The sequence below is a fragment of the Zootoca vivipara genome, chromosome 1, assembly GCF_965207765.1.
Source record: "Zootoca vivipara chromosome 1, rZooViv2.hap1.1, whole genome shotgun sequence".
NCBI lineage: Eukaryota > Metazoa > Chordata > Lepidosauria > Squamata > Lacertidae > Zootoca > Zootoca vivipara.
This window is the reverse complement of record NC_142582.1, coordinates 21,500,964-21,522,913: the sequence shown is the minus strand read 5'-3', so window position 1 is coordinate 21,522,913 and position 21,950 is coordinate 21,500,964. Positions and strand designations below refer to the sequence as shown.

The window sequence follows — 21,950 nt, the reverse complement described above, 5'->3', positions numbered from 1 at the left end:
TATGATTTCTGTACTTTGAAAAAAAATTATCCCTTTATAGCATGATTGCCTATAAGGATTCCAATCAATAAAATTTGTTGCCTTTTTTCATTATTTATAGATCCACCGGGACCTCCTTCCAACCCACGCGTAACTGATACAACAAAGACAACTGCCAGCCTAGCATGGGGTAAACCTCACTATGATGGCGGACTTGATATAATCGGCTATATTGTGGAGCACCAAAAAGAAGGAGAAGAAACATGGGTGAAAGATACCACAGGGACTGCTCTAAGAATCACAGAATTTGTGGTTGCTAATCTCCAGCCAGGAGCCAAATACAATTTTAGAATTATCGCCCTCAATGCTGCTGGCGCTGGCGAACCAGCAAACATAAAAGATGTTGAAATCAGGGAACGTGAAGTAGTTCCTGATTTTGAATTAGACGCCGAGCTGAGGAAAACTCTTGTTGTTAGAGCTGGACTGACCATTCGGGTATTTGTTCCAATTAAAGGGCGCCCAACTCCTGACATCACATGGACCAAGGATGATATTTCACTTAGAGGACGTGCCAGTATTGAAAATACAGACTCTTTCACGCTTCTCATTGTCACAGAATGCAATAGATATGATGCAGGAAAGTATGTCATGACCCTTGAAAATGCTGCTGGCAAGAAGACTGGTTTTGTCAATGTAAAAGTCTTGGATACACCAGGGCCACCAATAAATCTCAAGCCCAGAGACATATCTAAAGATACCATCACCCTACAATGGGATATGCCTCTAATTGACGGTGGTTCACGCGTAACAAATTATATAGTTGAAAAACGTGAGTCAACACGAAAGGCATATTCAACCATCACAACAAAGTGCCCAAAATGCTCGCTTAGGATTCCTAATTTGGCTGAAGGGTGTGAATATTACTTCAGAGTATTTGCTGAAAATGAATTTGGAATTGGTGAACCTGCGGAAACTGCTGAACCTGTAAGAGCGTCAGAGGCACCATCACCACCAGAGAGCCTTAATATCATGGACATCACAAGGAAGACAGTCAGCCTTGCTTGGCCAAAGCCTGAACATGATGGTGGTAGCAGGATTACTGGCTATGTTATTGAAGCCCAGAAAAAGGGTTCAACTCAGTGGACACATATCACAACTGTGAAAACATTAGAATGTGTGGTAAAGAATCTGACTGAAAATGAAGAATATACTTTCCAGGTTATGGCAGTTAATAGTGCTGGAAGAAGTGATCCAAGAGAAAGCAGACCAGTTGTTGTTAAAGAGCAAATGATGCTTCCAGAATTTGATTTGCGTGGTATTTATCAGAAAACAGTAATTGCCAGAGCTGGTGACAATATCAAAGTTGAAATACCTGTGCTTGGTCGCCCAAGGCCAACTATTACTTGGAAAAAAGAAGACCAGTTAATTAAACAAACTCAAAGAGTAAACTTTGAACATACTGCTTTTGCAACCATCCTAACCATTAATGAATGCACTAGAAACGATAGTGGCAGATACCCAATCTCAGCTAAAAATATTGTTGGTGAAGTTAGTGATGTTATAACTATACACGTGCATGATGTTCCTGGACCTCCCACAGGGCCAATCAAATTTGAAGAAGTTTCATCCGACTTTGTCACCTTCTCATGGGAACCTCCACTGAACGATGGAGGGGTTCCAATAAGTAACTATGTTGTAGAAATGCGTAAAACCGACAGTACTTCATGGGCTGAGTTAGCAACTACTGTTATACGTACTACTTTTAAAGCTGCTCGCCTCACTACTGGAACAGAGTACCAATTCCGTGTTAAAGCTCAGAACAGATATGGTTCAGGACCATCTATCAGTTCAGAGAATGTAGTTGCTAACTATCCTTTTAAAGTTCCTGGTCCTCCAGGCACTCCTCAAGTGATTGCAGTCACAAAAGATGCAATTAGCATTAGCTGGCACGAGCCTCTGTCAGATGGAGGAAGCCCCATTTTGGGATATCACATTGAGCAAAAAGAACGAAATAGCATTCTTTGGCAGACTGTAAGTAAAGCTCTGATATCAGGAAATATCTTCAAATCAAGTGGTCTTACATCTGGCCTTGCATATGAGTTCCGAGTCATAGCAGAAAATATGGCAGGCAAGAGTAAACCAAGCAAGCCGTCTGAGCCAGTATTGGCCCTGGACCCTATTGATCCTCCTGGGAAGCCAGTTCCTCTCAATATTACAAGACATGCAGTAGCACTTAAGTGGAAGAAACCTGAATATAATGGAGGTTTTAAGATAACTGGCTACACTGTTGAAAAAAGAGATCTTCCTAATGGCCGATGGCTAAAGGCTAACTTCGGCAATATACTAGAAACTGAGTTCACTGTTAGTGGTCTCACAGAAGATGCTGCTTATGAATTCCGTGTGATTGCTAGAAATGCGGCTGGTGCTGTTAGCCACCCATCTGAACCATCAGATGCAATAACGTGCAGAGACGAGATTGAAGCACCAAGGATAATGGTTGATGCTAAATACAAAGACACTTTGATATTAAAAGCAGGTGAAATTTTCAAACTTGAAGCTGACGTTTCAGGTCGCCCTCCACCAACTCTGACATGGACAAAAGAAGGAAAGGAGCTTGAAGACACAGCAAAATTAGAAATTAAAATAGTGGATTTCTCAACTGTTCTTCACAATAAGGACTCTATAAGAAGAGATGGAGGTGCATACACACTTACAGCCTCCAATCCAGGTGGCTTTGCAAAACATATTTTCAATGTCAAAGTACTAGACAGACCTGGCCCTCCAGAAGGGCCTCTGGCTGTGTCTGATGTTACCATAGAAAAATGTGTCCTGTCGTGGTTACCACCTTTGGATGACGGAGGCGCAAGTATTGACCATTACGTTGTTGAGAAACGTGAGACTAGCAGATTGGCATGGACAACTGTAGCCACAGAAGTTCCAGTAACAAAATTAAAGGTCACAAAGCTATTGAAAGGCAATGAATATATATTCCGTGTCATGGCTGTTAACAAATATGGCGTTGGCGAATCCCTGGAATCAGAGCCTGTTCTTGCAGTCAATCCTTATGTAGTACCTGATCCACCAAAGACACCTGAAGTTACAGCTGCAACCAAAGACTCTATGATTGTGTGCTGGGGACACCCTGATTCTGATGGTGGAAGTCCTATAATCAATTATATTGTAGAACGTCGTGACAGAGCTGGACTACGCTGGGTGAAATGTAACAAGCGAGTTGTCACAGATTTGCGCTATAAAGTATCTGGACTCACAGAAGGTCATGAATATGAATACCGAGTGAAAGCTGAAAACGCTGCTGGTGTAAGTGAACCAAGTCTAAGCAGTCCATTCTACAAAGCTTCTGATACTGTATTTAAGCCAGGTCCACCAGGAAATCCTCGTGTATTAGACACAAGCAGGTCCTCAATTACAATTGCTTGGAATAAGCCAATATACGATGGTGGCTCAGAAATCACAGGCTACATGGTTGAAACAGCATTACCTGAAGAAGATGAGTGGAAAATTGTAACTCCACCAGCAGGGCTGAAGGCGACTTCCTTTACCATCACTAATCTAAAAGAAAACCAGGAATATAAAATCAGAATCTATGCTATGAACTCTGAAGGCATTGGAGAACCTGCTCTTGTTCCTGGGACACCAAAAGCTGAAGAAAGGATACTGCCTCCTGAGATTGAACTTGATGCAGACCTACGTAAAGTTGTGACCCTCAGAGCTTGCTGTACTTTAAGACTCTTTGTCCCAATTAAAGGAAGACCAGCGCCTGAAGTGAAATGGTCAAGAGAACTTGGAGAGTCTTTAGACAAAGCCACTATTGAATCCACAAGCTCTTATACACTACTTACAGTTGGAAATGTGAATAGATTTGACAGTGGCAAATATATACTGACTGTAGAAAACAGCTCAGGCAGTAAATCAGCATTTGTAATTGTAAGGGTTCTTGATACACCTGGCGCCCCACAGAATCTGAAGATAAAAGAGGTTACAAAGTCATCTGTGACTCTCACGTGGGAACCTCCCCTCATAGATGGTGGCTCTAAAATTAAAAATTATATTATTGAAAAACGTGAGGCAACAAGAAAAGCGTATTCAACAGTTATGGCCAATTGCCATAAGACCAGCTGGAAAGTGGACAATCTACAGGAAGGTTGCAACTATTATTTCAGAGTTCTAGCTGAAAATGAATATGGAATAGGGCTTCCTGTTGAAACATCAGACTCTATTAAGGCCTCTGAAAGACCTCTTCCTCCAGGAAAAATAACTATATTAGATGTGACACGAAAGAGTGTATCTTTGTCTTGGGAAAAACCTGAACATGATGGAGGAAGCAGAATTTTGGGCTACATTGTAGAAATGCAGAGCAAAGGCAGTGACAAATGGGCCACATGCACTACTGTAAAAGTTACTGAAGCTGTTATAACTGGACTGATCCAGGGTGAAGAATATTCTTTCCGTGTTTCAGCTCAGAATGAAAAAGGAATCAGTGATCCTCGACAATTGAGTGTACCAGTTATTGCAAAAGATCTTGTGATACCACCAGCCTTCAAACTGTTATTCACTACCTTCAGTGTACTAGCAGGTGAAGACTTAAAGGTTGATGTTCCATTTGTTGGTCGACCCAAGCCATCTGTAACATGGCTCAAAGATAATTTGCCAATGAGACAAACTACTAGAGTAAACGAAGAAAATACAGACAACAACACTTTGCTAACAATAAAAGAAGCATGTAGAGAAGATGTTGGACAATATTTAGTAAAACTTTCTAACTCTGCTGGGGAAGCTACTGAAATTCTTAACATTGTTGTCCTTGACAAGCCAGGACCTCCAACTGGACCAGTGAAGATTGATGACGTAACTGCAGACAGCATTACCATTTCCTGGGGACCACCCAAATATGATGGTGGCAGTTCTATCAACAATTATATTGTGGAAAAACGAGACACCTCCACTACTGCTTGGCAGATTGTTTCAGCTACCGTTGCCCGAACAACTCTAAAAGCAGCTAGATTAAAGACTGGATGTGAATATCAATTCAGAATTGCTGCTGAAAACAGATATGGAAAGAGTACATATCTCACATCAGAGTCTGTGGTAGCCCAGTATCCATACAAACTACCTGGGCCTCCTGGAACTCCTTTCGTACCAAAAGTCTCCAGGGATAGTATGGTTGTACACTGGAATGAACCAGTCAACGATGGCGGCAGCAAGATTATTGGTTATCATTTGGAGCGCAAGGAAAGAAACAGCATACTCTGGGTTAAATTGAACAAAGCGGCAATTACTGACACTAACTTTAAAACAACTGGACTTGAGGAAGGCCTTGAATATGAATTCAGAGTTTATGCTGAAAATATAGTTGGTATCGGGAAAGCAAGTAAAGGTTCAGAATGCTACAAAGCTTATGATCCTTGTGATCCTCCTGGCCGTCCAGAGCCTATCATTGTCACAAGGAACTCTGTTACTCTTCAGTGGAAGAAACCAGCATACGATGGCGGAAGCAAGATCACCGGCTACATTGTTGAGAAGAAGGAGCTACCTGATGGCCGCTGGATGAAAGCAAGCTTTACAAATGTTATTGAGACCCAGTTTGCAGTAACTGGCCTAGTTGAAGATCAAAGGTATGAGTTCCGTGTCATTGCGCGCAATGCTGCAGGCGTTTTCAGTGAGCCATCTGAAAGCTCGGGGGCAGTCACCGTAAGAGATGAAGTAGAGCCACCTTGCATAAGTATGGACCCCAAATTTAAAGAAACCCTTGTACTGCATGCTGGCGAATCGTTCAAGATTGACGCAGATGTTCACGGTAAGCCGCTGCCTTCTATTCAGTGGCTAAAAGGCGACAAGGAACTCGTGAATACTGCACGCTTGGATATAAAAACGACAGACTTTGCCACGAGCCTAAGCGTCAAAGAAGCCATTCGCGTTGACAGTGGGCATTATGTATTGCTGGCCAAGAATGCTGCAGGTGAAAAGACGGCTTCCATTCATGTTAAGGTTCTTGACAAACCTGGCCCACCTGAAGGTCCGGTTGTTGTAACAGGAGTTACTGCTGAAAAATGTTACCTGGCATGGAAACCCCCACTGCAAGATGGTGGTAGTGACATTTCACATTATGTAATTGAAAGAAGAGAAACAAGCCGCTTAGTCTGGACTTTAGTTGATGGCAATGTACAAACCCTTAGTTTCAAAGTTACTAAACTTTTGGAAGGCAACGAATATGCTTTCCGCATCATGGCTGTAAACAAATATGGGGTTGGGGAGCCTCTTGAATCTGAGCCTGTAATGGCTAAAAATCCATTTGTAGTGCCACTTCCACCAAAGGCCCCAGAGGTTTCAGCTGTTACCAAGGATTCTATGATTGTCGTATGGGAAAGACCACCCTCTGATGGCGGCAGCGAAATTTTGGGTTATGTTCTAGAAAAACGTGATAAAGAAGGCATTCGGTGGACAAGATGTAACAAGCGTTTGATAAGTGAACTTCGATACCGAGTCACTGGACTTATAGAAAGTCATGATTATGAATACAGAGTCTCGGCTGAAAATGCAGCTGGCCTCAGTGAGCCAAGCCCACCTTCTGTTTATTATAAGGCTTGTGACCCTATCTACAAACCGGGTCCTCCCAACAATCCTAAAGCAATAGATGTTACAAGATCTTCAGTTTTCCTCTCCTGGGGCAAACCAATCTATGATGGTGGCTCAGAAATCCAAGGATACATTGTTGAAAAATGTGATGTGAGTGTTGGGGACTGGGCAATTTGCACACCACCAACTGGAATTAAGAAAACTAATATGGAAGTAGAAAAATTGCAGGAGAAGCATGAATATAAATTCCGCATTTGTGCTGTTAACAAAGCAGGAGTAGGAGAGCATGCGGACGTCCCTGGAACTATTGTTGTCGAAGAAAAGCTGGAAGCTCCAGACCTTGATCTTGACTTGGAACTGAGGAAGGTTATCAATGTAAGAGCTGGTGGCTCCTTAAGATTATTTGTTCCAATCAGAGGACGCCCAACACCCGAAGTAAAATGGAGCAAGGTGGATGGTGACATCAGAGAGGCAGCTGTTATTGACAGCACTAGCAGCTTCACCTCACTGGTTCTCGACAACGTTAACAGATTTGATACTGGAAAATACACTCTTACTTTAGAAAACAGTGGTGGAACTAAGTCTGCCTTCGTCAGTGTAAGAGTCCTAGATACCCCAGGCCCCCCAGAGAACCTGAAAATTAAGGAAATCACCAAAGACTCAGTATCACTTGCCTGGGAGCCTCCTTCGATAGACGGTGGAGCTAAAATTAAAAATTATATAATAGAAAAACGTGAAGCCACAAGGAAAGCCTATGCTGCTGTTGTAACAAACTGCCACAAGACATCGTGGAAAGTGGCTCAACTTCAGGAGGGATGCTATTATTACTTTAGAGTTTGTGCAGAGAATGAATTTGGAATTGGCCTGCCTGCAGAAACAAGTGAGCCAGTTAAAGTTGCTGAAGTTCCTCAACCTCCAGGAAAGATAACAGTGGACGATGTTACAAGAAACAGTGTTTCATTAAGCTGGGCTAAGCCTGAACATGATGGTGGAAGCAAAATTTTGCAATACATAGTGGAAATGCAAGTTAAGGGCAGCGAAAAATGGTCAGAATGTACGCGTGTGAAAGTTCTTGAAGCAATTGTTACTAACTTATCTCAAGGGCAAGATTATCTCTTCAGGGTAATGGCTGTAAATGAAAAGGGTAGGAGTGATCCACGGTCCCTTGCTGTTCCAATAACAGCCAAAGATTTAGTTATTGAACCAGATGTACGACCAGCATTCCACAGTTACAGTATACAAGTGGGACAAGACCTAAAAGTGGAAATACCAATATCTGGTCGACCTACACCTACTATTACTTGGACCAAAGATAGCATGCCATTAAAACAGACAACTAGAGTTAATGTCATAGATTCACCTAAACTTACTGTGCTGAATATTAAAGAGGTCACTAAAGAAGACAGTGGGGTGTATGAAATTGCAGTTGCTAATGTTGTTGGACAGAAATCTGCAGTTGTTGAAATTATAACACTTGACAAGCCTGATCCTCCAAAAGGCCCTGTTAAATTTGATGAAATTAGTGCTGAAAGTATTACATTATCATGGAACCCTCCATTATATACGGGTGGCTGCCAAATCACTAACTACATTGTTCATAAGAGAGATACAACCACCACTGTATGGGAAACAGTTTCAGCTACCGTTGCAAGAACCACTTTCAAGGTGATGAAGCTCAAAACTGGATCAGAATATCAGTTTAGAATATTTGCTGAAAATAGATACGGGCAGAGCTTTGCCCTGGAGTCTGACACAGTTATTGCTCAGTATCCCTATAAAGAACCAGGTCCTCCTGGCACACCGTTTGCGACAACAGTTACAAAGGACTCTATGGTTGTGCAATGGCATGAACCAGTAAATGATGGTGGAAGTAAAATTTTAGGTTATCATCTTGAAAGAAAGGAAAGAAACAGCATTTTGTGGACAAAGGTAAACAAGTCAGTTATTCAAGACACACATTACAAAACAGCTAACCTTGAAGAAGGCATTGAATATGAATTTAGAGTGTCTGCAGAAAATATTGTTGGTGTTGGCAAAGCAAGCAAAGCTTCTGAGTGTTATGTAGCGCGTGACCCTTGTGATCCTCCAGGATGCCCTGAAGCTATTATTGTTAAAAGAAGTTCAATTACTCTGCAGTGGACAAAGCCAGAATATGATGGTGGCAGCAAAATTACAGGCTATGTAGTAGAGAAACGTGATTTGCCTGAAGGTCGTTGGATGAAAGCAAGCTTCACCAATATAACTGAAACTCAGTTTACCGTAACAGGCCTTACTGAAGACCAACGATATGAATTTAGAGTCATTGCAAGGAATGCCGCTGGAGCAGTAAGCAAGCCATCTGATAGCACAGGACCAATAACAGCAAAAGATGAAGTTGAGCTTCCAAGAATTTCCATGGATCCCAAATACAAAGATGCAATTGTTGTAAACGCTGGAGAAACATTCAAACTTGAGGCTGATGTCCATGGGAAGCCAATTCCCACTAGTCTGTGGTTGAAGGGAGATAAAGTACTTGAAGATACTGCCCGATGTGAAGTAAGGAATACAGACTTCAAGGCCTTGATTACTGTTAAAGATGCCATACGTGTTGATGGTGGGCAATATATTTTGCAAGCCTCTAATGTTGCAGGAACAAAATCAGTACCAATAACAGTAAAAGTACTGGACAGACCAGGACCTCCAGAGAGTATTCAAGTTTCTGGAGTTACTGCTGACAAGTGTTCCTTAACATGGGCGCAACCAATCCATGATGGTGGCAGTGACATTTCTCACTACATAATTGAGAAGAGAGAAACAAGTCGCCTTGCATGGACAGTTGTTGCTTCAGATGCTGTAGCCACAATGCTGAAAGTAACAAAACTTCTGGAAGGAAACGAGTATATCTTCCGCATAATGGCAGTTAATAAATATGGAGTCGGGGAGCCTCTGGAGTCTGCACCAGTATTAATGAAAAATCCATTTGTTGTTCCTGGTCCACCAAAATCCATTGAAGTAACCAACATTACAAGGGATTCCATGACCATCTCCTGGCATCGTCCGGATAGTGATGGTGGCAGTGAAATAGTTAACTACATTGTTGAAAAAAGGGACAGAGCTGGTATCAGATGGGTGAAATGTAACAAACGCCGAATTACAGATCTGCGATTAAGAGTCACAGGATTAGCAGAAGATCATGAATATGAATTTAGAGTATCCGCTGAAAATGCTGCTGGAGTTGGTGAGCCAAGCCAAATCACTCCCTTTTGGAAAGCATGTGACCCTATGTTCAAACCTGGCCCACCCACTAATGCCCATGCTGTGGATACTACCAAGAATTCAATTACAGTAGCATGGGGTAAGCCTATTTATGATGGTGGCAGTGAAATCCTTGGATATATTGTAGAAATCTGCAAAGCTGATGAAGAAGAATGGAAAATAGTTACCCCACAGACTGGCCTGAGAGTCAATCGCTTTGAGATCAAGAAACTCATTGAACATCAAGAATACAAACTTAGAGTTTGTGCTCTTAACAAAATTGGAGTAGGTGAAGCTGCAGCAGTTCCTGGCACAGTTAAACCAGAAGATAAACTTGAGCCTCCTGAACTTGATATTGACTCAGAATTAAGGAAGGGAATTGTGGTTAGAGCTGGTGGATCTGTCAGGATAAACATACCTTTCAAAGGACGCCCAACTCCTGAAATCATGTGGTCTCGAGAAGAAGGAGAATTTACGGATAAGGTTCAAATTGAAAAGGGCCTGAATTACACACAGTTATCCATTGATTACTGTGATAGAAATGATGCTGGAAAATATATCCTTAAACTGGAGAACAGCAGTGGCTCTAAGTCTGCATTTGTCACAGTTAAAGTACTTGACACACCAGGACCACCACAAAATTTAGTAGTCAAAGAAATAAGGAAAAATTATGCTGCACTGACATGGGAGCCTCCAGCTAATGATGGTGGGGCAAAAATAAAGAACTATGTGATTGATAAACGCGAATCAACCAGAAAAGCATATGCAAATGTGAGCACAAAGTGCAGCAAAACAAGTTTTAGAGTTGATAACCTTATTGAAGGGGCAATTTATTATTTCAGAGTAATGGCTGAAAATGAATATGGAATTGGTGTTCCAGTTGAAACTGCAGATGCCTCAAAAGCTTCAGAACCACCTTTGCCTCCTGGAAAAGTGACTCTCACTGATGTGACTCAGAGAAGTGCATCATTTATGTGGGAAAAGCCTGAGCATGATGGAGGTAGCAGAATTGTGGGGTACATTGTTGAAATGCAGCCAAAAGGAACTGATAAATGGAGTGTTGTTACTGAAACCAAAGTCTGTAATGCAGTTGTGTCTGGTCTGAGTTCTGGACATGAATATCAATTCCGTGTCCTGGCATACAATGAAAAAGGCAAAAGTGACCCTAGACCACTGGCAGTTCCTGTGATTGCCAAAGATCTGACCATTCAGCCAAATATCAAACTAATGTTCAATACATACACTGTACAAGCTGGAGAAGACCTTAAAGTAGAAATACCCTTTATAGCTCGACCAAAGCCTACTATCACTTGGGAAAAAGATGGTCAGCCTCTGAGACAGACAACCAGGTTACATGTTGAAGATACACCTACATCAACTACTTTGTATATTAAAGAAAGCAACAAGGATGATTTCGGTAAATATACTGTGACAGTAACCAACACTGCAGGCACAGCAGCAGAACATCTTAATATAATTGTGCTAGAGAAGCCTGGCCCACCACAAGGACCTGTCCGCTTTGATGAAGTTAGCTCGAATTTTGTTGTTCTGTCATGGGAACCACCAGCATACACAGGTGGCTGCCAAATATCCAATTACATTGTAGAGAAGCGTGACACTACTACCACTACCTGGCAGATGGTATCAGCGACTGTTGCAAGAACAACTATTAAAGTAACAAACCTTAAAACGGGTAGTGAATATCAGTTTAGAATTAGTGCTGAAAACCGATATGGAAAGAGCACCGCACTGGATTCTAAACCAGTTCTTGTTCAATATCCCTACAAAGAACCAGGTCCACCAGGAACACCATTTGTCAGCATAGCTACCAAAGATCATATGATAGTACAATGGAATGAACCAGTTAATGATGGAGGAAGCAAAGTTATTGGATATCATCTAGAACGTAAAGATAAAAACAGCATTCTTTGGACAAAATTGAATAAGGCCCTCATTCAGGACACAAAATATAAATCAGATGGCCTTGAGGAAGGTCTTGAATATGAGTTCAGAGTTGCTGCTGAAAACATTGTTGGTATAGGTAAGGTTAGCAAATCATCTGAACTGTACGTTGCTCGAGATGCTTGTGATCCACCTGGCCGTCCAGACGCCATTGTTATTACAAGAAATTATGTAACACTAAAATGGAAAAAACCTGAATATGATGGTGGCAGCAGAATAACTGGATATACTGTGGAAAAGAGAGAACTTCCTGAAGGTCGTTGGATGAAAGCCAGCTTTACAAATGTAACAGAAACAGAGTTTACAGTAACTGGTCTTGTGGAAGACCAACGATATGAATTCAGAGTAATTGCAAGAAATGCAGCTGGTAGCATAAGTGAACCATCTGAAAGCACAGGACCAATTATTGCCAGAGATGAAATTGAAGCTCCAAGAGCTTCACTGGATCCAAAATACAAAGATGTCATTGTTGTCCATGCTGGAGAAACATTTGTTCTTGAGGCTGACATCCATGGCAAACCTATTCCTGATATTATATGGTCGAAAGATGGAAAAGAATTTGAAGGAGCAACTGCAAGAATGGAAATTAAGTCTACCATTGAGAGAACAACTCTCACAGTCAAAGATTGCATCAGAGTGGATGGAGGCATTTATACACTTAAACTGAGCAATGTTGGTGGCACAAAGTCTATACCAATCACTGTAAAAGTACTTGACAGACCTGGACCTCCAGAAGGTCCTTTGAAAGTTACAGGTGTGACTGCAGAAAAGTGTTATCTGGCATGGGGACCACCTTTACATGATGGTGGCTCTAACATTTCACATTATATTATAGAAAAGAGAGAGACAAGTCGACTTTCATGGACACAAGTGGCATCTGATGTGCAAGCTCTGAACCACAAAGTAACCAGGCTTCTTCCAAACAATGAGTACATTTTCCGTGTAATGGCTGTCAACAAATATGGAATTGGTGAACCACTGGAATCCGAGCTTGTGTTGGCATGTAATCCATACAAACCTCCAGGCCCTCCTTCAATACCTGAAGTTTCTGCAATCACAAAAGATTCTATGATTGTAACCTGGGGTCGTCCAACAGATAATGGTGGTGCTGAAATTGAAGGGTACATACTAGAGAAGCGAGACAAAGATGGTATTCGGTGGACCAAGTGCAATAAGAAGAGACTAACAGACTTAAGACTCAGAGTAACTGGGCTTACAGATGGCCATTTCTATGAATTTAGGGTTTCTGCTGAAAATGCTGCTGGTGTTGGTGAACCTAGTGAACCATCAGTTTTCTATCGAGCCTGTGATGCAGTGTATCCACCAGGCCCTCCAAGCAATCCAAAGGTGACAGATACCTCCAGATCATCTGTGTCCCTTGCATGGAACAAGCCCATTTACGATGGTGGTGCGCCTGTTAAAGGATACATGGTGGAATTTAAAGAAGCTACTGCTGATGAATGGACAACTTGCACACCTCCATCAGGGCTACAAGGAAAGCAATTCACAGTAGACAAACTTAAAGAGAACAGTGAGTATAACTTCCGCATCTGTGCTATCAACTCTGAAGGAGTTGGAGAACCAGCAACTATACCTGGTAGTGTTGTTGCTGCTGAAAAAATTGAACCTCCTGAAATTGAACTTGATGCAGACCTCAGAAAAGTTGTCACCGTACGTGCTAGTGGCACATTGCGATTGTTTGTCACTATCAAAGGGAGGCCAGAACCAGAAGTAAAGTGGGAGAAAGCAGAAGGCACTCTGAGCGACAGAGCCCAGATTGAGGCTACCAGTTCATATACAATGTTGGTCATTGATAATGTAAACAGATTTGACAGTGGTAGATATAACCTGACCTTAGAAAACAATAGTGGCAAAAAATCTGCTTTTGTTAACGTGAGAGTGCTTGATACACCAAGTGCACCTGTGAACTTGAATATCAGAGAAGTGAAGAAAGAGTCAGTGACATTAGCTTGGGAGCCCCCACTTATTGATGGTGGTGCTAAAATTACAAATTACATCATTGAAAAACGAGAAACCACAAGAAAGGCATATGCCACTATTACAAATAACTGTACCAAGAATGTCTTCAGAATTGATCAGCTACAGGAAGGATGTAGTTACTACTTCCGTGTCTTGGCGGCAAATGAATATGGAGTCGGTTTGCCAGCAGAAACAACTGAACCAGTTAAGGCTTCTGAACCACCCTATCCACCTGGGAAAGTTACCCTTGTTGATGTCACACGCCACACTGCTACTATTAAATGGGAGAAACCTGAGAGTGATGGTGGCAGTAAAATAACTGGCTATGTAGTAGAAATGCAAACTAAAGGAAGTGAAAAATGGAGCACCTGCACACAAGTTAAAACATTAGAAGCAACAATATCAGGATTAAGTGTGGGAGAAGAATACACTTTCCGAGTATGTGCTGTTAATGAAAAAGGGAAGAGCGATCCAAGGCAGCTTGGGGTTCCAGTAGTTGCGAAGGATATTGAAATCCAGCCTTCAGTTGAGCTCCTTTTCAATACTTTCAGTGTTAAAGCTGGTGAAGATCTTAAGATTGATGTGCCCATCAGAGGAAGGCCAGTTCCATCAGTTAGCTGGAAGAAGGATGGACTGCCTTTAAGAGAGACAACAAGGGTAAATGTCCAAACATCAAAGACATCAACTTCACTAACAATCAAGGAAGCATTGAAAGAAGATGTAGGGAGTTATGAATTAAATGTTTCAAACAGTGCTGGCTCTACAACAGCTTCCATCACTGTAATTGTACTGGACAAGCCAGGACCTCCAACAGCATTGCATATTGACAATGTCAGCAATGATAATGTAACCATATCTTGGAAACCCCCAGAGTATGATGGTGGGTGTCAAATTAATAATTATATTGTGGAGAAGAGAGAAACATCTACTACAACATGGAATATAGTGTCTGCGGCAGTTGCACGAACTTCAATAAAAATAATTCGCTTAACCACAGGATCAGAATATCAATTCCGTGTTTCTGCAGAAAATCGCTATGGCAGGAGCACCTTCGTTGAAACTGCACCTGTTGTTGCAGAGTATCCATTTAGTCTTCCTGGCCCACCTGGTACTCCCCAAATTACACACGCAACGAAAGCCTTCATGGTTGTAACCTGGCAAGAGCCAGTTAATGACGGAGGTAGCAGAGTACTTGGTTATCACCTTGAGCGTAAAGAAAGAAGCAGCATCCTTTGGACTAAAGTAAATAAAACTCTTATAAGTGACACCCAGATGAAGGTCACAGGCCTTGATGAAGGACTAATGTATGAATACCGTGTGTATGCAGAAAACATTGTAGGAATAGGTAAATGTAGCAAATCATGTGAGCCTGTTGCTGCAAGGGACCCATGTGATCCTCCTGGCCAACCAGAAGTGACTAACATTACAAGAACATGTGTCTCACTCAAATGGACCAAGCCAGAATATGATGGTGGTGCTAAGATCACAGGCTATATTATAGAGCGGAAAGAGTTACCAGATGGTCGTTGGCTGAAGTGCAACTTCACTAATGTGCAAGAAACTTTCTTTGATGTAACAGGACTTACTGAAGACCAGCGATACGAATTCCATGTAATTGCAAGGAATGCTGCTGGACTATTTAGTGAGCCATCTGAATCAACTGGGCCAGTGACTGTAAAGGATGATGTTGAGGCTCCAAGAATTATGATGGATGTCAAATTCAGGGACGTTGTTGTTGTTAAAGCTGGAGAGATCTTGAAAATCAATGCCGATATTGCAGGGCGACCCTTACCAGTAGTTTCATGGACAAAGGATGGCAAAGACATTGAAGAAAAAGCAAGAGTTGAAATTGTTTCAACTGATAACACTACTGCAATAACTGTCAAAGACTGCATTCGACGGGATTCAGGGCAATATGTGCTGACATTACAAAATGTTGCTGGAGTTAGATCATTAGCTGTCAATTGCAAAGTACTTGATAGACCTGGTCCACCAGCAGCCCCACTAGAAATCAAAGGACTCACTGCTGAAAAATGTCACCTGTCATGGGGACCACCTCAAGAAAATGGAGGTGCAGAGATTGACTATTATATTGTGGAAAAGCGTGAGACCAGTAGAATTGCATGGACTCTTTGTGAAGCAGAGCATCCAACAACATCCTGCAAAGTGACAAAACTACTTAGAGGAAATGAATACATCTTCAGAGTGATGGGGGTTAACAAGTATGGTGTTGGTGAACCTTTGGAAAGTGATGCTGTCAAGGCCCTTGATCCTTTTACTGTTCCAAGCCCACCTACATCTTTAGATATTACTAGTGTGACAAAGGAGTCCATGACCATTTGCTGGGCAAGACCTGACAGTGATGGAGGTAATGAAATTTCTGGATATGTGATTGAAAGGCGTGAGAAAAACAGCCTGAGGTGGATACGTGTGAACAAAAAGCCCGTTTATGATCTAAGGGTAAAATCTACAGGCCTTCGGCAAGGATGTGAATATGAATATCGGGTATTTGCAGAAAACGCTGCAGGTCTTAGTCTTCCTAGTGATACTTCACCATTCATTAAAGCAGAAGATCCTGTTTTCCTTCCATCACCTCCATCTAGGCCTAAGATTGTGGACTCTACAAGGTCACATATAACAATTGGATGGACGAAGCCTTTATTTGATGGTGGTGCTCCTGTTACTGGATACACAGTTGAATACAAGCTAACTAGTGAAACTGATTGGTCAACTGCTATTCAAAGCTTAAGAGGTACAGAGTACACTGTAATCGGTCTTACATCAGGAGCTGAATATGTTTTCAGAGTTAGGTCTATCAACAAGGTTGGCACTAGTGATCCAAGTGATGTTTCAGAACCTCAGGTGGCAAAAGAAAGGGAAGAAGAGCCTGCATTTGATATTGACAATGAAATGAGAAAGACTTTAGTCGTGAAAGCTGGCGGCTCATTTACAATGACTGTACCTTTCAGAGGAAAGCCTATCCCTAATGTAATGTGGAGCAAGTCAGATACTGACCTTCGTACTCGAGCAAGTATTGATACTTCAGATAACCGCACCTCAATTACTGTTGAAAAAGCAACAAGGAATGACTCTGGAAAGTATACACTAACATTACAAAATATTGTGAGCACAGCTACTTTGACATTAGTTGTCAAAGTGCTTGACTCACCGGGACCTCCGTCTAATATCGTTGTAAAAGATGTAACAAAAGAATCAGCAGTGTTGTCCTGGGAAGCTCCTGAGAACGATGGAGGTGCTCCTGTGAAGAACTATTACATTGAAAAACGAGAAGCAAGCAAGAAGGCTTGGGTCACTGTAACCAACAATTGCCATCGTCTTTCCTACAAAGTTACCAATCTGCAAGAAGGTGGAATTTATTACTTCAGAGTCTCTGGAGAAAATGAGTTTGGTGTTGGAGTCCCAACTGAAACAAAGGATGGAGTGAAAATAACAGGTTTGTTCTTTAAAATATGTCCATTATATATGTGTGTGAGTGCATGAACATCTACCCATGCATACACATGCGCAGTAATTGTTCACAGGACTTTAGTCTTAATGTGTAATGCTTATTATTACTGGTATTAATTTATTGTAAAGCAGTAATCAAATTGTCTGTCTTGAAGACACCTAATAACTCTAGTAGACACCTAATAACTCTAGTAATGTGTTAATAAAGGCATGCAAGATAAAACTTCCCTTTTTAGGGAAATTTTTAATGTTTAATGCTGTATTGTGTTTTTAATATCCGATTCGGAGCCGCCCAGAGTAGCTGAGGAAACCCAGACAGATGGGTGGGGTATAAATTATAATGTGCTTGCTGAGTACATTAAAATTAAGTGGAATGCATATGACACATTTGCTCTCAATTCATCTTCCATTGATTGATTGACTGATTGATTGATTGATTGATTGATCATCTTCTCTTTATTTTTCAGAAAAACCAAGTCCACCCGAAAAACTGGGAGTATCAAATGTTACTAAAGATAGTGTATCTCTTGTGTGGCTAAAGCCAGAACATGATGGAGGAAGCAGAGTTGTAGGCTACCTTGTTGAAGCCCTAGAGAAAGGGCAGCAGAAGTGGGTCAGGTGTGCTGTAGTCAAGACAACTCATCATATTGTCCATGGTCTCAAGGAGAATGCAGACTACTTCTTTAGAGTATTTGCTGAAAACCAAGCTGGTCTAAGTGACCCCAAAGAGCTTCTTCATGCCGTTACAGTTAAAGACCAACTAGGTATGTGGAAACAGTGCCGTCCCCTTGGAATCACCTCGGTGACACTTTTGGCAATTTGACATCTACTAAAAACTTTATTCTCCCAGTCCTTTGCTGCATGTTGATACTAGTTGATAATAACATGTCTGTTTTGATCTAAAGTTGACTGGTATTTTACTTATTCTTTGAGTTCTGATGTAAATTTAATGTGTATGTGTATACTGCCTTGTGATGTTTACATGAAAGGTGGTATAGAAATAGTTTTAATTAATAAATAATGAATAGATCACATAGAGCTCATACAAATTCAGTTGAAAATGCACTTGAAAACCAGTATACCTGCACTCCTCCAGTATACCTGAAGGAGCGTCTCCACCCCCATCGTTCTGCCCGGACACTGAGGTCCAGCGCTGAGGGCCTTCTGGCGGTTCCCTCGCTACGAGAAGCCAAGTTACAGGGAACCAGGCAGAGGGCCTTCTCGGTAGTGGCACCCACCCTGTGGAATGCCCTCCCACCAGAGGTCAAAGAGAATAACAATTACCAGACCTTTAGAAGGCATCTTAAGGCAGCCCTGTTTAGGGAAGCTTTTAATGTTTGATGGATTTCTGTATTTTAATATTTTGTTGGAAGCCGCCCAGAGTGGCTGGGGGAACCCGGACAGATGGGCAGGGTATAAATAATATATTGTTATTGTTATTATTAACTTTTTGCAAATGTATTTTTTTTTTCAGAATCTCCTGAAGTCGACATGAAATGTTTCCCAAACCACACCGTTTATGTAAGAGCAGGTTCAAACCTAAAGGTAGAGATTCCAATTTCTGGAAGACCATTGCCAAAGGTGACTTTATCCAGGGATGGCATTCCTCTCAAACCAACGATGAGGTTTAACACTGAAACCACAGCAGAAAGTGTCATTGTTAATCTCAAAGAAAGTGTGGCTACTGATTCTGGTAGATATGACATCACAGCTGCCAACTCCAGTGGAACTACTAAATCTTTCCTTAAGATTGTTGTCCTAGACAGACCAGGCCCTCCAGTTGGCCCTGTTGTTGTAAGTGATATCACTGAACAAGGTCTTAACCTTAAGTGGGAGCCACCTCGTTATGATGGCGGAAGTCAAGTTACCAACTACATTGTACTGAAAAGAGAAACAAGCACTGCTGTGTGGTCTGAAGTGTCTGCAACTGTTGCTAGAAACATTATTAAGATCACGAAACTTACAACAGGAGAAGAATATCAATTCCGTATTAAAGCAGAAAATCGCTTTGGCATAAGTGACCATCTTGACTCAGCATGTATAACTGTTAAGCTTCCTTACAGTAAGTGACTTTTCGTAATGCTCGTTTTCCGAGTTTTTCAGGCATGTATTTATGATTTATTAACCTGTACTTAATATTCATTTAGCAACCCCTGGACCACCTTCCACACCATGGATCACCAACGTGACTCGAGAAAGCATAATTGTTGGATGGCATGAACCTGTTTCCAATGGAGGCAGTGCAGTCATTGGCTACCATTTGGAAATGAAGGACAGGAACAGTATTTTATGGAAGAAAGCTAACAAAATGATTATACGCACAACTCACTTCAAGGCCTCCAATATCACCGCCGGTCTCATTTATGAGTTCAGAGTGTATGCAGAAAATGCAGCTGGTATTGGAAAAGCAAGCCATACATCTGATGCAGTTCTTGCTATAGATGCCTGCGGTATGTAGTCTGTAGCAAAGGATAAGAATCACATTTCAAATAATGAATTTGGTAGAAAATATTTCTTTGGTGAGTCATTGTTGAATGAACACATTAATTCCAAATGTTGTTGCTTTTTCATATTGCAGAGCCGCCAAGAACCCTTCGTGTCAAAGATATTTCCAAAACATTTGTCAATCTTTCTTGGACACAGCCAGCTTTTGATGGTGGCAGCAAAATTACTGGATATATTGTTGAGAAACGTGATCTTCCAAATGGAAGATGGACAAAAGCAAGCTTCACCAATGTCATTGAAACTAATTTCACTGTATCAGGATTGACTCAAAACTCCCAATATGAATTCCGTGTTTTTACTAAGAATGCTGCTGGTTCAATTAGCAATCCATCTGATGTTTTAGGCCCTATAACATGCGTGGATACATATGGTAAGAAATTAATAATACTGATACCCAGTTATGTGATTGAGTTTAAAGTAAATCCTGTTAACAGAAATTCTACTTTGAATTCAGGGGTCTTAGCTGGGCAGCACAGTACTGTTTCAAGCTCCCTTTGAAATGTTGAAATTAACATTTCGAAAATGTTAATATATTTTCTATTCCACTTCTTTTTCATTAAGGTGCACCTGAAATTGATGTACCACCAGAATATACAGAAGTAGTCAAATACAAAGCAGACACGGCAATTAAACTGAAACTTGGCATCTCAGGAAAGCCTGTGCCCACAATTGAGTGGTTCCACGATGGTAAAGAAATACATACCAGTGCCCAGGTATCTATTGAAAACACCACGGAATTTTCAGCTATACTGATCAAAGAAGCAACTCGTATTAACAGCGGAAATTACGAACTGAAATTAAAGAATGCCATGGGTTCTGCATCTGCCACCATCAAGGTCCAGATCCTTGGTATGTTTGGAGCATTTTCATATTGTTTCCTTCTGTCAATTCAACTAGCTGTGTCCATTGTTGCATATTTAATATATATATATATATATTCTTGCCTATTAAACAGATAAACCAGGACCACCAGGTGGACCTATACATTTCAAAACGGTCACCGCGGAAAAGATTGCCCTTGTGTGGCAACCACCAGCAGATGATGGAGGTGCTTCTGTGACACATTACATTGTTGAGAAACGCGAGACGAGCCGTGTGGTGTGGTCTGTGGTTTCAGAAAAACTTGAAGAATGCATGGTCACTACCACAAAAGTCATAAAAGGAAACGAATATATATTCCGTGTACGAGGCGTAAACAAATTTGGTGTTGGTGAGCCCCTGGAATCTGACACTGTCATAGCTAAAAATGCATTTGGTAAGTTAAGACAGATGGTAATTAATACCTTTTTTTATTACCTCTAGGTGGTTATCTATTAGTTTATATTGACCTGGTGTTGTTTTTGTTTCACTAAAAATGCAGTTACACCTGGACAGCCTGGTACACCAGAGGCCTCCATGATAACTAAACAGTCTATGACCATAGTCTGGAGCAGGCCAACTATAGATGGTGGTAGCGAGATAAATGGATATTATCTTGAGAGACGTGATAAGAAAAGTCTAAGCTGGTTCAAGGTGTCTAAAGAAACCATTCGTGACACCAGGCAGAAAGTGACGGGACTAACAGAAAACAGTGAATATCAGTTCAGAGTTTCTGCTGTGAATGCAGCTGGGCAAGGTCCCTTCTCTGATGCATCGGACTTCTACAAAGCTGAAGATCCTATAGGTAAGAAACATTTCATTTGATTGTGCAAAAATGCAAAGGTCAAATTATACACATTCTTGAAACTGTGTACGGCCATATATTGCTCTAAGTTGTTGCTATTAGTTGTCAAGGTTGTCAAGTCTCATTTTTGTTACTTGCATTTTGCAGAAAAACCTGGGCCACCTTTTAAGCTAAAAGTTGTGGATACGACAAAGACATCTGTCACACTTGGCTGGAGTAAACCAGCCTATGATGGAGGAAGTGCAATTACCAGCTATGCTATTGAAAAGAGAGAAGGGGAAGAAGAAGAATGGACTCTGGTCAGTGCAAGAGGAGAAGTGCGAACCACAGAGTATGTTGTTTCTCACCTTCAGCCAGGAATCAATTACTACTTCCGTGTAGCTGCTATAAATTATGCTGGACAAGGTGAACCTATTGAAATGACAGAAGCTGTACAAGCTAAAGACATACTTGGTATGTAAATGTAATTTTTTATTATTATATTTATTATTCGGTATTTTCATCTTTTCCCCAAATACGAATTATTTTTCTTTTAACTTATTCTTTATTATTATTATTATTTTGC

The 21,950-nt window shown here is 41.3% G+C and overlaps 1 protein-coding gene across 50 annotated transcripts in view; it reads left to right on the top strand.

Annotated features, from left to right (window-relative positions):
• TTN (titin) overlaps positions 1 to 21,950 on the top strand; it is a 290,139-nt gene that overhangs the window by 241,097 nt on the left and 27,092 nt on the right. For all 50 annotated transcript variants that reach the window (XM_088676590.1, XM_088676579.1, XM_088676604.1 and 47 more), the window contains 9 exons: positions 101 to 17,203; positions 17,685 to 17,981; positions 18,692 to 19,279; positions 19,365 to 19,667; positions 19,796 to 20,092; positions 20,284 to 20,571; positions 20,678 to 20,977; positions 21,083 to 21,385; positions 21,533 to 21,838. In XM_088676590.1, coding sequence (XP_088532716.1) covers positions 101 to 17,203; positions 17,685 to 17,981; positions 18,692 to 19,279; positions 19,365 to 19,667; positions 19,796 to 20,092; positions 20,284 to 20,571; positions 20,678 to 20,977; positions 21,083 to 21,385; positions 21,533 to 21,838 — 19,785 coding nt within the window. The remainder of the gene's footprint in view (positions 1 to 100; positions 17,204 to 17,684; positions 17,982 to 18,691; positions 19,280 to 19,364; positions 19,668 to 19,795; positions 20,093 to 20,283; positions 20,572 to 20,677; positions 20,978 to 21,082; positions 21,386 to 21,532; positions 21,839 to 21,950) is intronic.